Source organism: Rhinichthys klamathensis, unplaced genomic scaffold (genome assembly GCF_029890125.1).
Source record: "Rhinichthys klamathensis goyatoka isolate OS25496 unplaced genomic scaffold, OSU_Roscu_1.1 h1tg000073l_1, whole genome shotgun sequence".
Classification (NCBI taxonomy): domain Eukaryota; kingdom Metazoa; phylum Chordata; class Actinopteri; order Cypriniformes; family Leuciscidae; genus Rhinichthys; species Rhinichthys klamathensis.
This window is the reverse complement of record NW_026606616.1, coordinates 1388437-1404114: the sequence shown is the minus strand read 5'-3', so window position 1 is coordinate 1404114 and position 15678 is coordinate 1388437. Positions and strand designations below refer to the sequence as shown.

The following is a 15678-nucleotide window of genomic DNA, read 5'->3' as shown; positions in this document are numbered from 1 at the left end:
GATGCTCAAGAAACATTTCATATTATTATCAATCTTGAAAAAAAATTTTTTGTGGAAACTGATACACTATACAATTCAAAAGTAAAAGTAAAGGTAACAGTAAAGACATTGATAATGCTGTTCTTTTGAACTTATTCATTAAGTCATCTTGAAAAATATATCATGGTTTCCACAAATATTAATGGTATAGTCCGCCAAAAAATGAAAATTAGCCCTTTACCTTAACTTTAAAGGGCAATTAACTTTTTTACCTTAACCGAACAGCTTTGGAGTGAGTCATTGTAATGTTTATATTACTGATTTCGTGTTGAATGGTGGTCGTTTCGTACCCCCCTGGTGCCTGTGAGCCGCAAGACCAACCTTGCAACTTTAGGCCGGCGAGCCTGAAGGCCTCATTATGCTTCTGCGTCAACTCCTACGGCGTCGTGGCCGTTTTATGGTTCTGCGTCAGGTTGCGTTGCATCGCGGTGCATTTCACCGCCAGAACGCTAGGGGCGTGTGTGCTTCGCGAATCTCTTTGCTAGTTTGTTTTGGTTCCGTTCCGCTTTCGTTTCCATTCATACCCTTCAAATTGCGCAAATTGAAATTGCGAATTGAAAATACGCACAATGGAACCACGTTCACTTCGCAAAAACTCCCGTTTATCGCAAAAAAGATTTTATGCTCCCATGAGGAGGTTTTTCAGGCAATTCGAAAAAGGAATATTTCGCAAAACTGCAATGGAAACAGGTTTTGCGCATTTACCTGACTTAGAAGACGCGGTGTGTTACGGGTCCGCGTCCGCAAATAATAATAATAATTATCATCATTACCTATTATTATAACATTTATTAGGCTACATATGTAGAAGACGCTTTTATCCAAAAAAGGAACAAAGCAATTCGTCACATCTCATTCAAAATACAGGTTGAATAATAAAATACAGACAATAATACAGGGCTAAGATTATCACAAATAAACACAAGATTTTGACGCATATCCAAGTGTTTGTGCGGAGTGTGGAGCGCGCACTGGACGGCACGGAGGCGCGGGTGCGAACACTTGCATTTTTCTATCAACAGTGGAAACAACTTAAAATACTCTATCATTTCTGGTCATACAGAAAATAATAATACATTATTCGCAACTACTTTTAGTTGCGTAAACTCACAATAACAAGAAAACGTTGTGGTTTTGTAAAATAAAATAAAACAATCAGGCGCGCCTTCATGGTCTCCGTGAACTTAAGCGCGAGAACTGAAACAAAATATCGCCTATGTGGGCTAAAGCTTGAAATGTCCACTTTAAAACGAACAAATTCGAATCGAAAGCTAATATCTTCTGATTATGTAATCCGTATGAAAGGTGAATTCTCTCTAAAGGTGCATCCGGAGATGGAGATATGTTTTTAGCCGACATTGATTTAGAAAACAATAATTTATTAATAAACAATTAAAATGCCTCGTTATTTTTTCAGACACATTTATTATAGCCTATAACTCACCTATAAATCACCTTTTTGTAGGCTGTGGTTATGGTCTTCTCATTCAGCACTGCGGGAAAAATATCATTTCCAGGTTCTAATTTGGCCTTAGAAAACCAGTAAACTCTACATTTTTTCCATATTAATTTGTGAATATTTTAAATGTTTAATAAAGGGGCAAAAAATCATAAACAAATATCTTAAAATTCGTCGATATTTTTTTTTATTATTATTATTTTTGCGCAGCATTTGGTGTACAGTTCAAATTAAAATTTTGGTGTTCAACTTTGCGTTTTAAAAATACAACAAGAGTTCATTTTTCGTTTTGCGATTACGGGTTAAATAAGGGAAAACGAATAGACACAAAAGTACACTGACCGTTTGGAATTAATACGAGACAGAGTTCTTTATTAAATTTATAAAAGAAACAATAATTACAGGAATAGCCTACTGGACTCTAAACCTCAAAGAAATGCCACAATCAAGACCTCGGAGCATAAATGAGGGAGAACTCCGTGTCTTTCCCTGCCATCAATGCTTGGATAACAATAGGTTACTGTCGTAACCCCGGTTCTCTGAAACATCGAGTGGAGAGATCCACCTATGGGAAGGGCACCCGTACCTGACCTCTGCAGAAGCATCCAATTGCACCAAGTCTGGCTAACAGACAGAAGCGCGCAGCCAATGCCAGGTGAGGCCACACCCCCTTACCTACGGGCATATCACAGCTGGGCGCGCTGCTATTCCTCAGTCAGTATATTCGCTTCTCGTGCGGCAAGCGGGGCAAGGCTGGTGGATCTCTCCACTCGATGTTTCAGAGAACCGGGGTTACGACAGTAACCTATTGTTCTCTTTCATCATCTCGTTTCGAGATCCACCTATGGGAGAGACATGGACAGCTCCCCGATTGCCCAATACACTCACAGTGAGGTTCTGAAGGCCAGAGAAGGACGGTCACCTCAGAGAGGCGGTGCCTGACACGTCCCACAAACATGACCCTGCAAGTTTTCCGCCACGCTAACTGCTGTGGACAAGCAGGGCATGAAACATGCATGAGACACATACATGATAATGGCCCCCGCACCACCAATGCACATAGCTAAACCCAAGAAGGAATGCGAATGCTTGGTGACAGGAATGAACATGGCCAGCCGGCCCATTCACTCCTCGTTGGTTAACCAAACGGGGCTGTGGGAAAGGGCTAAGAGGACCCTACCCCTAGGACCGAGTGTGCCACCGAAGTTCTGGTGACATCCAACCGGTAGTAACGCTCAAAGGGATGAGGAGAGGCCCAGCTGGCCGCGGAGCAGATGTCCTGCAGTGGCACTCCCCTGAACAAAGCCCAAGAGGCGGCTAAGCCCCTTGTGGAATGAGCTCTGATGCCCCTTAGGGCTGCACTCCCTTTGCTTCATAAGCCATAGTATAGCGTCCACAAGCCAATGTGAGAGGCATTGCTTTGAAATGGGACTCCCCTTGTGCAGGGGAGCCCTAGAAACAAAGAGCTGGTCGCTCTTGCGGAAAGCACTGGTCCTGGTCATTATGCTTGCAGAGCACGGACGGGACACAGAGCATTCAGCCCCTGATCCAAAGGGTGGAGGGTGAAAAGCGGATAGCTCCAAAACCTCCGACGTGAACGCAGGGAAGCATTTCGGCATGAAGGCCGGGTTAGGCTTAAGGAAAACCTTATCTCCACTTAGGGAGAATTTGGCGCACGAGGGGTGAACCGAGAGTGCATGTAGCTCACTGACCCGTTTAGCAGATGCCAAGGCCGAGAGCAAAGCTGTCTTGAGGGACAGCAGCTTAAGGGAAATACTCCCCAGAGGCTCAAAAGGATACAGAGACCGCGCTTCCAGCACCATGGAGAGGTCCCACTCTGGGACAGATACAACAGATCTCCTGATGACCAGCAAAGAGCGGCGTGCACCCTCCATAAATCTGCGGGTTAGAGGGTGCTGCCTGACGGTGGAGCCCCAAAACCCACATGACAGGCTGAAATCGCAGCCAGGTAGACCTTAATAGTGGAAAAGGACCTGCCTCTTTCCATGAGGTCTTGCAGGAAACACAAAGCGAGAAGAACATAGGACAATGGTGATTTTCGCGCGAGGCGAAAAGATCTACGGCTGCCTGTCCCATCTCATCCATAACCTCTCCACTATCTGCGGGTGAAGACGCCAATCCCCGTGGATTGGGTTTCCCCTCGATAGCAGATCCGCGCCTCTGTTCCGAATGCCCGGGACATGAGTCACGCGTAATGACAGAAAAACCTGTCTGCTCCACACCAAAAGCCTGTAAGCTAGAGCGTGGAGTTTTGACGAGCGCATGCCATCCTGACGGTTGATATAAGCCACTACCGTGGTATTATCGCACCGTACTAGAACAGGATGTCCCTGCAGGCAAGGCAGAAAATGATTCAGAGCTTTCCAAATAGTAAAAGCTCTAAATAGTTAATGTGCGCTGAACGTAGTCTGCTCAGCCACAGACCGTTCACCGTTCTGCCTTCCTGGGTGGTTCCCCAGCCTGTTAAGGACGCATCTGTCGTCAAAACTTTTCGCATCGTACCGTCCCGAGGGGGGGTTCCCCGTGCGTAAAAGTTCTCACTCACCCAAAGGCGCAAGGCCGCCGAGCAGGCGCGCGTCATCGTTACCGAGCGGCAGAGATCGCAAATCGGGCTGAAATGTAGTGTACAAAACCCATTTCGTGAACGTTCTCATTCTCAGGAGACCAATGGCACAACTTGGATAGATGAAGCCATGAGATCCTGCAGCCTGAGGCATGTGCGATATTGTACTCTCGCCCCTTCACTGAACTGAGACAGACAGTCCATCAGCGAGCGAACGCGCTCTTGAGAGAGACGCGCTCGCATGGAGACTGAGTTCAATTCCAAGCCCAGGAAAATGACATTCTGACTGGGAGTCAGATTGTTTTCGCTCGCATTCACCTTGAACCCGAGGGATGTGATGTGCGCGAGCACCCGGCCGGTGCCCAGCGACACCTTCTCCTTTGATTTGGCTATGATGAGCCAGTAAGTCAGAATTCTCAGCCCTGATAGTCTCAGGGGCGCCACGCCCACCTCCACACACAGACAGAAAGTTCGGGGACTCAAATTGCACCCGAACGGAAGAACTGTGAATTCGTAACAAACGCCTTGGTAGGCGAAACGAAGATATTTCCTGTGTGGAGGGTAGATGCTTATGTGAAAGAAAGCATCTTTCAGATCGACTGATGTGAACCAGTCGTTCTGCTTTATGGCACAGGCGAGAGAGGCTTGTGTCACATTCTGAAATTGAATTTCCTCAAATGTTTGTTCAACACTCGAAGGTCCAATATAGGGCGGGGGGGCGCCACGCCTTTTGGAACATGAAAATACCAGGAATAAAAACCATGGTTTATCAGATTGGGTGGCACCATCTGAATCGCTCCCTTGTTAGGAGGGAGGAAATTTCCTCTTTCAGAATGTGTGTGGCGTTTTCTTCTGTGTGAGAAGAGAGAACGCCGTTGAAATGCGGAGGTTTTATTGCAAACTGCAGCTTGTAACCCTGGGTTACAGTACGCAAAAACCCACTCGGGCGCTGAAACGGCTTGCCAAGCCGCTTTGTGACTCGCGAGCGCCCCCGCTCGGGCCGGAGCGGAGCTGTATGGGCCCAGCTGGTTCATTTGTGATGCAAAGGCGCCATCTAGTGGGAACACTAGAGGCAACATGCAGGGGTTTGGAGGGATTTCCTCTCTCTGCAGTGAGAAGTTTTCTTTGCGGAGAGAGGTCTCCTCTCCAAAACGAATTAATTTGATTCGTAGCTTTGTGTGTTTTGTGTTGGGCAAACACTGGGGCCAAAGCCTTTATTGACAGAGTGAGGGAAACATAGTGTGGTGTCCACTGTACTGAACTTTCCCTCACAAGGTGTCCCCAAAAGTGGGAAAAACACATATCTCCTGAACACATGAACTGGGCAGTCTCAAGTGCAGGCAGAAAAATAATATCCGCGGAGAGAGATACTCTCTCTGTAACGGATTTATTTAATGCGTTTTTTTTTTTTTTTTTTTTTAGTGTTATTTAGTTATGTGTGTGTTTTGTGTTGGGGAACACAGGGGCCTTACACACACAACGTCCACTAAAAACACATCGGCTGGACAGCCGCAACTGAGCTGTGTGAGCCCAGTTGGTTGATTTATGAGGCAATGGCGACCTCTTGTGGACGGACTCAGGGCGACATGCATGGGATCAGAGAGATTTGCTCTCTATGTTGCCGCTGGCAGATATATAAATCTGCACGAATTCATTTGATTCGTTTATTAAATGTGTTGTTTAGTAATGTGTGTGTTTGTGTTGGGAAACACTGGGGCCGAAGCCTTTAATAACTGGGTGAGGGGAACCAAGTGCGTGCGGTGTGGTAACACTGCTATGTACTTTTCCTCACGACAGCCCCCTCCCCCGTAACTTGTTGTTGTGGGGGGGAGGGGGACACACACACACAACGTCCACTAACATGCGGGCTGGGCAGCCACGCGAGGGGATTAACCGACCGTAGGTGGGAGACCCTGTTAGTTAACGTTACTCCCAATGGTCGAACAACAGGCAGGCCGCTTGCGTTCGGGACCGCCTTCCTAGGAAGGCATACATTGAAAACCTCAACACGTAATCGTAACAAATCAAGGCCCGTGAGACCGTGTTAACAGTCTAGCGGGACGCTCCGGCCGTTCAGACTGGGCGGTGGTCCCAGCGTTTACCCGTCGTACATATTCCTATCCTGGTCGGTGGCGCTCTGTGGAGCTGGCCACACAATGTTGAAACGAACGGCCGCTCGCTCACAAACTTCCAGGAGGATGGACGGAGGCAAAGCCGCGTGAACGCTAGCCTAGGGAACGCTAAAAGGACCGCGTCATCCCCGTCGCCGGAACCGACCGGTTCGTCAACGAGAGTGAGGTTTTCCCGCGAAGATGTCCTCTTCAGGGAATGCGGATTGGGCTGATGTCAGCTCAAATATTTTAGAGAGGTGGCGCTCCGGGAGTCCCCCGGTAGCGCGTCATCATCACCGTGTCTCTCCTCCGAGTCAGAAAGGCCGAGCACGGCGCGCTGTGTCGTGCAACTAAAAGCCGGCTTGGTAAAAGTTAGCTACATGGGCAGCAATTACAATGACCGCAATTCCCCGGGTTCTCCAAAGCTTGAGCGTGTTAAGCCCAAGCAGACCGCGCAGAACGAGAGGGTCCTTATAGCGGCGTTGAGAGCACCACACGCGGCCGGGCAGGCTCGTCGTGCTAGGCTGTTCCCCGGGGGAAGCGGCTGTTTAGACGGTCACATAGCCATGGGCGGGCCAGCGGTGAAGAACTCGGAAAAATCCGTGGCGGGCAGCCATGTAAAGGAGGAGCAGGTGAAGGACAGCGAGAGCTCGGGCGGCTCCGGATGCAAAAAACACAGCGGATAGGCTGAAGAAACGACTGTCACTCACGTCTGGCGGAGGCTGATCTGGCGATATGTCCTCCTGAAGACTCGAAAGTGAGCAGCGTAACGTTAATCCAACCGAACTGTGTCAATGCAGAGATCGCGAGAAGCGAATGTCAACTGAGGAATAGCAGCGCGCCCAGCTGTGATATGCCCGTAGGTAAGGGGGTGTGGCCTCACCTGGCATTGGCTGCGCGCTTCTGTCTGTTAGCCAGACTTGGTGCAATTGGATGCTTCTGCAGAGGTCAGGTACGGATGCCCTTCCCATAGGTGGATCTCGAAACGAGATGATGAAAGAGAACACACCACGTCTCCTTCCATTAATAATAATAATGTCTAGTGCGGTGGCTATAACGTTAAACCTACCAACGTCCGTAACCATGATTTTTGGAATGGCTTATCGCGAGAGGAAAAAAATACGTTTAAAATCGGTTAATGGAAACGCCGTCATTTCGCAATAGTTTTTTATCGACATATAGAAAAAATCGCAAAAGTTTTGCCCAAATCTGTAATGGAAACGCGCCTAATCTAATGGCGAGCGAAAGAGAGATAATGTTGTTGCAGCTGGAGCTAATCGACGTTGAACAACAAATGATTTTATTGCAAATGTTTAATCGCAGAAGAATCAAACGTTCCTCAACTTGATATCGTTGAAACAAACAGTGCAGTGGTCACTTTAAAAATGGCGGTATAGCGGGAGGGGGAAACCGGACAAGCTACACTCCCGAAATGATGTAGTATAATCTGACCAATCACAGCCCTTGTGGTCTGCGTCACCTCGACGCGTAGTTACAATTTTTTGGAGGTGCACGTCGAGCTACGGCGGAGGGGTCGGACTCCGGAGAGGGGTTCGCGGCGACGCAGAGAGGTCTGCGGGGGTACGCCGTCGATTCGACGCAGAAGCATAAAACAGGCTTGAGTGTTAGGAAGTATCGTGTGATATCAGGTCTTGCGAGGTAACGAATTGCTTTAAGGCAAAAAAACAGATCTGATCAAATTCTGATAAAATGAGCATCAAGCAGAAATAACCCGGCGCCGTATACATGTGGTGTTCGAGGCGCACATACAATACAGACTGTCAACAGTTAAACAGAGCGCGCGCAGCTCTTAAAGGGGCCATACCTTTCCTCTCGTTACAGCGTCCATCCTACTGAACAGGTACCGGTGTACAGGGGGAGGGGATCTGGCCGTGAGTGCGAGCCATCTCTGTGTGAGTGCTATTCACGACAGTACAAGTACTCCACAGCGACTCTAGGGGTCGCTGTTTGACAAAAACGGAATTCTTACTGAGTGCTGCTGTAAGTCATCCTAGGTGTATATGACATTCTTCTCTCAGACGAATACAATAAGAGTTGTATAATCCAAGCTTTAAAATGGCAGTGTATTTTCTGTTTTCCGACTTCTGTTTTGAAGTCCATAAAAGTGCATCTATCCATCATAAAAGTGCTCCACGCAGCTCTGGGGGGTTAACATTCTCACACGTAAGTTTAAAATATTCTGGCTGACCCCCCAGCGTGTCTGTATTTCAAGATGTAACGCAAGTTATTTGTTTTCCCATTTTTTTACTGACACTGACAAGGTTTGTTTGAGCTGTGACCCTTTGGTTTGAAAGGCCCTTTACATTTGCCAAAAATATTATTATTATATTAATATTAATATAGTATTAATATAATAATAATTATATTAATAATTAAATTAAATATGCATAAAAGGGGCGAGGCCTAGTTGAGTTGAGTTAGTGTGTTGAAACTTGCGGTTGCGGTTTTCGGAAGAAGGGGCTTCATAGAGACAGGAACTAACCAGAGCGTTACTTGTTGAATGGGAAGAGAGGTGCTGCAACAACGGTCATTTTCTTTAAAAAAAAACAAGAATGATTGCCTATTCTATTTGACCCCAAAAACAAATCAAGTCTCTGTAAAAGGGCATAATAGGTCCCCTTTTAAATGTGTTCTTTCTAAATAAACTTGCTTTGCCTTTTGAAAGTGAGCATTTAGATAATTATTTACTGGTTCTGTGATTAAGGAGAAGATGCCAAGGAAAATGTGGGACCTACATAAAATAATTTAAATGCCACAGCTGACTGCTTAAGAAGAAATTATTAAGCAAGTTCTGTCACATTAACTAGATGTCCTTACATCTACTCGTTTCATTGTAAATAATGGAAAGTCATTCTTTTTCTCGTTGAGTCATCCAGGGTTAGTCATCCAACTTTCATCTGGCCTCACATGACCTCAGTGCAATCTCTTCTGTCCAATCACAGATGGAGGGGAGGGGAAATGGAGACGTGATCCAGTGCTATCCATCAATAGCTGAGCATCAAGATGAGGGAGATGATGATGACGACGATGATGATGAAGATGATCAGATACATTATCTCAGTGGTGGAACCAAGCAGAAAACGTACTTGCAGAAAAATGATCACCAAACCAACAAAAAGCTCCAGTTTCAGCATACTACTGTTACAAAGCCTGACCTCGCAAATCTCAGCCCAAGGTGTGTACACATCTACAAATGCATGTATTTAAAAAACATTAAAAGATACAGCATTTTAATAGACATTTGCTCACTGGTACCTGAAGGACCTTGTGAAAACAGTCAAGTGGATTTCTGTTTGTTTGTGTTCAGGGTTGTGGACGGCACTGAGGACAGTGATGGTACAGAAAGTTCCCACACGTTTATATTTTCCTCTGGTCATCAGCACACCATCAGTGGTGCAACTAATACCACTGCGACCACAGCAGGTGTGTGAGTGAGTGAGTGTGTGTATATGTGTGTGTGCTGGTTGATGTTGTTGTTGCGGTGTCTTTCGTCTGTATGCCAATATTGCAAGCTTGACCCACAATGAAGGATAACACCATTTCCAGTATTTGCTAATGATAATCTTTTGTTTATCACCTTAAATAAAATGTCACCCAAAACTATTTTTGTTCCAGATCTGACACAGATGTCAAAGCTGTTCTTTCCTTCTTAAATTGTATTCATGCTCAAGGATATTTATATTTGATCCTGTAAAATTGAAGACTTCTGCTTTTAGCTTTATTTTTTCCATGCACAAAGCTGTAATGTAGCTTCAGAAGACTGCTCTTTATCATTTTTAGACCTTGTTCATTTGATTCACTGTCTATTTTCATATAAAAAAGCAGCTTAGACATTCTGCAAAATACCTTCTTTTTTTGTTTCATGCGAGAAAGAAAATCATACCTGTTTTGAAAGACATGAGAGTGAGTAAAATGGTGACAGAATTTTGGTGAACTCTTCCTTGAAGTCTTTGTAATGAGTTTTCACTGGTTTTTCTGTCATTGTGAGGCAGTTGGACATAATTGTTTTTTCTCTGTGCAGATTTAGAAGCTAAATCGGAGGACACGAGAGGACAGCTTCGCTACCTTAACCAAGAGGTAAATGATTTTTCTATTTAATCTCTGGCAGTCATATTTTGTCTTTTTTTTTTCTCTTTTTTTTTTCTTTTTTTTTTGCTGTGTAATTTAATGGTAGGTCTGCACTTACATTTTATTTACCGTAAAACTTCAAATAATAGCCGAGTCCCAAATAGACGCCTGTCTCTTTTACACGCCTGGTGTGGCTGCAGGTTTGGGTAAATAAAGGCCGGTCTCAAATAGAGGCCGGGACTGTTTTTTAGTTTCGGGTTGTATTTAATCCTCTAAAAACGTCAGATCGTCCACTTTTTGGCGGCCCCAAAGCAAATTTTTGTCCCTCCAAAGCCTTTTTTGATCGGTGAGTGATGTAGAATAGAATGACTGCAGCGCTTGACAGGGCGCGTTACGAGCAGAGAGAGAGAGAGCCCCGGCCGCGCGCGCGCGCGCACTCCCACGTCTTCAAACAACACGAGCGCTGTCTTGCTCTCTCTCCCTCGCGCATATTAATCAAAATCAATTGACGCGATAGTAAAAGGTCGGAAGACCGCAGTTTCACGTGGAGCATTTGGAGATTTTAAGAGATTAGAGACAGGCCTATACATGAACAACATCTCAACACTAAATAAAGGCCTGTCTCTTATAGACGCCTGTCTCAAATACAAGCCGGTGCAGTTCGACGATTTGGGAAAATAAAAGCTCGGGCTACTATTTGAAGTTTTACGGTAGATAGTCTTCCCATGAACTGTGGGTTTTAAGGCTGATAACCCTGCGCTAAATGTGAGTACTGACAGATCAAAACCAGCACAGCTCAGGTGAGCTCCTGGTGCCAGGTATGCACAAGCCATATGGCGGGCTGCTGTGAGAGAGGAGAAGGGGATGTTATTCATACACTAAAGGACATAAAACTCATTAGAAGAGGAAAGTGGGGCTGGCCCCATGATGGTGAATGAGAATATTCCAACATTCCAGAGTTCCACAATGCCCTTGAACCCACCACATGTGGTTTCCCACGTATTGCACATGTATATTATTCTGTGTAATTTTATCAGTTTGTAACAATGTTTATTTGTGGGGACACTTGGGTGCTTGAATTTGAGACTGACACCACATATTCAGTATTAAGGCTGAGCGATATATTAATTACTATTTACTAATATATTATTTATTACTTACGTATATATATATATATACTGTATATTTAAATTTATTATAGTCTTACTAGTTTAGTGTTACATATATATACTCGTGTTGTGTATAGATAGATAGACAGTAGGGCTGCACAATTAATCGCAATTAACATGAAATCGTGCTCAAACCGATTTGGTTTATTGCGATTATGAAATTTGCAATTATTTTTTTTAAGCACAGCTTGTCAGTTACGTACGGCTCTCTGTGATCAGTAGTAAAGGCTGCTCCATTTGAAAGCACTGCGAGATTGAGTCGCTTATACCGGGCATTTAAAAAAGCAACACATCTTCCCAAACTTGAGAAGCATTTATGAACCTCTTGTCCAACAAAAGACAACATGTAATAAATCAATCAAAGCGTTTCAATCTTCTGTTTATTCAGCTACAGCGATAGTATGATGCCCATTGGGATTTCCTGGAATGACGTGCGTTGTCTACTTCTGCAGGGGCATATTTGGAGTGTCTGCACAAGAGAACCCTCTGGCTTTCAGATGGAGCAGCATTTAACTTATTATTATTAACTTATATTTTTATTTAACTGAAATCCTGTACTATAACTAGATTGCTTTTATGCTTTTGTACTTTTGACTGAACTGTTTGCTTGTTTATTTCCTATTTTACAAACTTCTTATACTTTTATAATGGCTAATATTGTTTATTTAAAAATTATTTTTCAATAATAATATTTTATATAAATAACATACAGGATTTGGTATTGAGAAAGGGTCCGTTAGTGATTGTGATTTCGATCAGATGGCAGCAAAGATGTCTTCATGAGTGAGTCAGTAAAGACTTTTATATTGAAAGGGACTGAAACAAGGTTGTAAACAAGGACGTTGTTTTTACTTTAAACAACACCTTATAAGATTTATAAACTTTCAGTTGCATTGACTAGCACTGTCATGGGAAATCCCCTTAACTGTTAAAAGGATAAAGACAAAGATATCGTTTTCCTCAGGGGACATTCAGACTGATTTTGTGATTATGAATATAAGATTGACTTGAAGAATATCAGCTAAATGCAGTTAAAGCACTCGCTTAATCGATCTCTCCCTCATAATCCTCTACTCTACATGTAAGGAATAATTGACGACGGGCCGTTGAATTATTAATATTAAAATAATGTATACCCGAGGTGGTAATCGCGTCGTGGCCGTTACACCTCGGGTGTGCATTATGTTTCAATAGTTCAACGACCCGTCGTCAATTATTCCACTTATACTACAGTTATCACTCCTCAAAACATTGTTCAGATGATGTATTTCAAGACATTTGTCAGGTGTTTGTCCTTTAAAACGCTCTTGTGTGTAGGACTAATTTCTTACGCATTTAATCCCAAGCCTCCGTTGCTAATTCCAAAACGTCATTTTAGAGCTAGTAACGGAGGCCCCAATTACTTGAGTCTGTGTGTCTCTCATCAGTGTTCGGCAGCAGCGTCTCTACTAATAGTGAAACTGTTAGAAGTTCATCTGCTCCATGAACAGCGCAATTATTACCTCGCTTGTGAGAAATGTAATTTAAGTTGTTCAACTATTTTAATGATAAAATCGTCAACATGTTTCTGTGCGAGTGTGTGTCTACTGTATGTGTGTGCGTTTGAGTGGAAGAAAGAGAGTATGTGCTTACTGCTTTCCTTTTATAATAAAACATAATTTTGTGCCAAAGAAACATGGAAATGATTTGTCATGTTTATCCTATTGTTTACTATATTTTAGAGCTGTGAATCTTTGGGTAGACAGCAATTCCGTTCGATTCACGATTCATAGGATTTCGATTCACGATTCAAAGGTTTTCGATTCAAGAACTATTTTTGCAAATTCTGAACGATTCGATTTGAGACTATTCACATTAAAATTCGATGCGATTCATTTGATGCGATTCTGCATTTTTTATATGCATTCATAGGATTATTTAAATGCTTCCCCCAATGTGTCATAGTCAGGATGTGAATTACACAGCAGCCTCAGGGTCAACATGGTCAGAGAGTGAGGGGAAAAAAAACACCTTTGTCCATTGTTAGTTCTTATTGATGCTATTATTATTAACTTTATTTTTATAGCCTTTATAGGCTTTTTTAGAAATTTACATAAGCCAAAATGCTTTAAAAAGGCTTTAAAAGTATTGTTAGTTAATGCTAACTATTGTGTAATAGTGTTTAAGGCTACACAACCTTATTAAAGTGTTCCAGGTACATTAAACATACAATGCTTCCGTGGAGAGACTATCATGCAAACCAATTCCCAACTAATCCTAAACTAACTCTTTTTTTCACAGAATAGTAAGAAAAGCCCTCTTTGTTCTGATTCTGAAAGAAAAAACGCGTCTTGTGTCTACTGTTGCTATAGCAACAAACATATCTGATTGATAGATAAACCGTGCACTCTTATTTCAGTGTTGTTGTTGTAGTTATTGTATTCAGTTAAACTACATCAAGTTAAATTTTATTTATCGTTCATCGAATTTTAGACACTTACATTATGTATTTGCTCCGTCCATGCACTAAATGCGCGCCCTTGAATAAGCGGGGTTTTACTTCAACTGCTCAGGTAATGTCAATGGCAGGGGCGGTTTCTTTATTAGGGCGATTGGGTGACGCACCACCAAAGTGCAAAGGGGACTTTTTCAATCACATTCACATTCAACCACAGAGTTACGCTAGCCGTCACTATATAGAGAGCCTAAGTCCCTCCCGTCCGCTTCCGGCTCATGGGGCCTTATTTCGGAAAAAATATGTATGGTAGTCAATGCGAGAGACAACTCATCTTTTTATTCCGTCTGAACTGTGCCCTGAATTACACATATGATGTTTGTCAATTTAAAAGATAATTATGAAAGTCAAGAAAGTCGCAGTTTGTCATAAAACAGAAGAGTAGCATTTAGTTTTATGTGAAAATCGCGCAATGAACTACATCTCTCGTCTCGTCACCCTGGAAGCGAAACAACGAGCGAGATCCGTTGCTCGTATGTGTGCAGTCTGGTACAAAACACTCAGGTATGACGGCGTAACGTTACGATTATAACGTAAGACTATAGAAAAAATGACAGACGTTCTCTTTCATCATCTCGTTTCGAGATCCACCTATGGGAAGGGCATCCGTACCTGACCTCTGCAGAAGCATCCAATTGCACCAAGTCTGGCTAACAGACAGAAGCGCGCAGCCAATGCCAGGTGAGGCCACACCCCCTTACCTACGGGCATATCACAGCTGGGCGCGCTGCTATTCCTCAGTTGACATTCGCTTCTCGCGATCTCTGGATTGACACAGTTCGGTTGGATTAACGTTACGCTGCTCACTTTCGAGTCTTCAGGAGGACATATCGCCAGATCAGCCTCCGCCAGACGTGAGTGACAGTCGTTTCTTCAGCCTATCCGCTGTGTTTTTTGCATCCGGAGCCGCCCGAGCTCTCGCTGTCCTTCACCTGCTCCTCCTTTACATGGCTGCCCGCCACGGATTTTTCCGAGTTCTTCACCGCTGGCCCACCCATGGCTATGTGACCGTCTAAACAGCCGCTTCCCCCGGGGATCAGCCTATCACGACGAGCCTGCCCGGCCGCGTGTGGTGCTCTCATCGCCGCTATAAGGACCCTCTCGTTCTGCACGGTCTGCTTGGGCTTAACACGCTCAAGCTTTGGAGAACCCGGGGAATTGCGGTCATTGTAATTGCTGCCCATGTAGCTTTTACTAAGCCGGCTTTTAGTTGCACGACACAGCGCGCCGTGCTCGGCCTTTCTGACTCGGAGGAGAGACACGGTGATGATGACGCGCTACCGGGGGACTCCCGGAGCGCCACCTCTCTAAAATATTTGAGCTGACATCAGCCCAATCCGCATTCCCTGAAGAGGACATCTTCGCGGGAAAACCTCACTCTCGTTGACGAACCGGTCGGTTCCGGCGACGGGGATGACGCGGTCCTTTTAGCGTTCCCTAGGCTAGCGTTCACGCGGCTTTGCCTCCGTCCATCCTCCTGGAAGTTTATGAGCGAGCGGCCGTTCGTCTCAACATTGTGTGGCCAGCTCCACAGAGCGCCACCGACCAGGATAGGAATATGTACGACGGGTAAACGCTGGGACCACCGCCCAGTCTGAACGGCCGGAGCGTCCCGCTAGACTGTTAACACGGTCTCACGGGCCTTGATTTGTTACGATTACGTGTTGAGGTTTTCAATTTATGCCTTCCTAGGAAGGCGGTCCCGAACGCAAGCGGCCTGCCTGTTGTTCGAC

The 15678-nt window shown here is 44.6% G+C and overlaps 1 protein-coding gene across 1 annotated transcript in view; it reads left to right on the top strand.

Annotated features, from left to right (window-relative positions):
- The window catches only part of kcnh8 (potassium voltage-gated channel, subfamily H (eag-related), member 8), a 97669-nt gene that overhangs the window by 60718 nt on the left and 21273 nt on the right, over positions 1-15678 (top strand). Inside the window, exons 12-14 of the mRNA XM_056250723.1 lie at positions 9157-9389; positions 9522-9637; positions 10236-10291. Coding sequence (XP_056106698.1) covers positions 9157-9389; positions 9522-9637; positions 10236-10291 — 405 coding nt within the window. The remainder of the gene's footprint in view (positions 1-9156; positions 9390-9521; positions 9638-10235; positions 10292-15678) is intronic.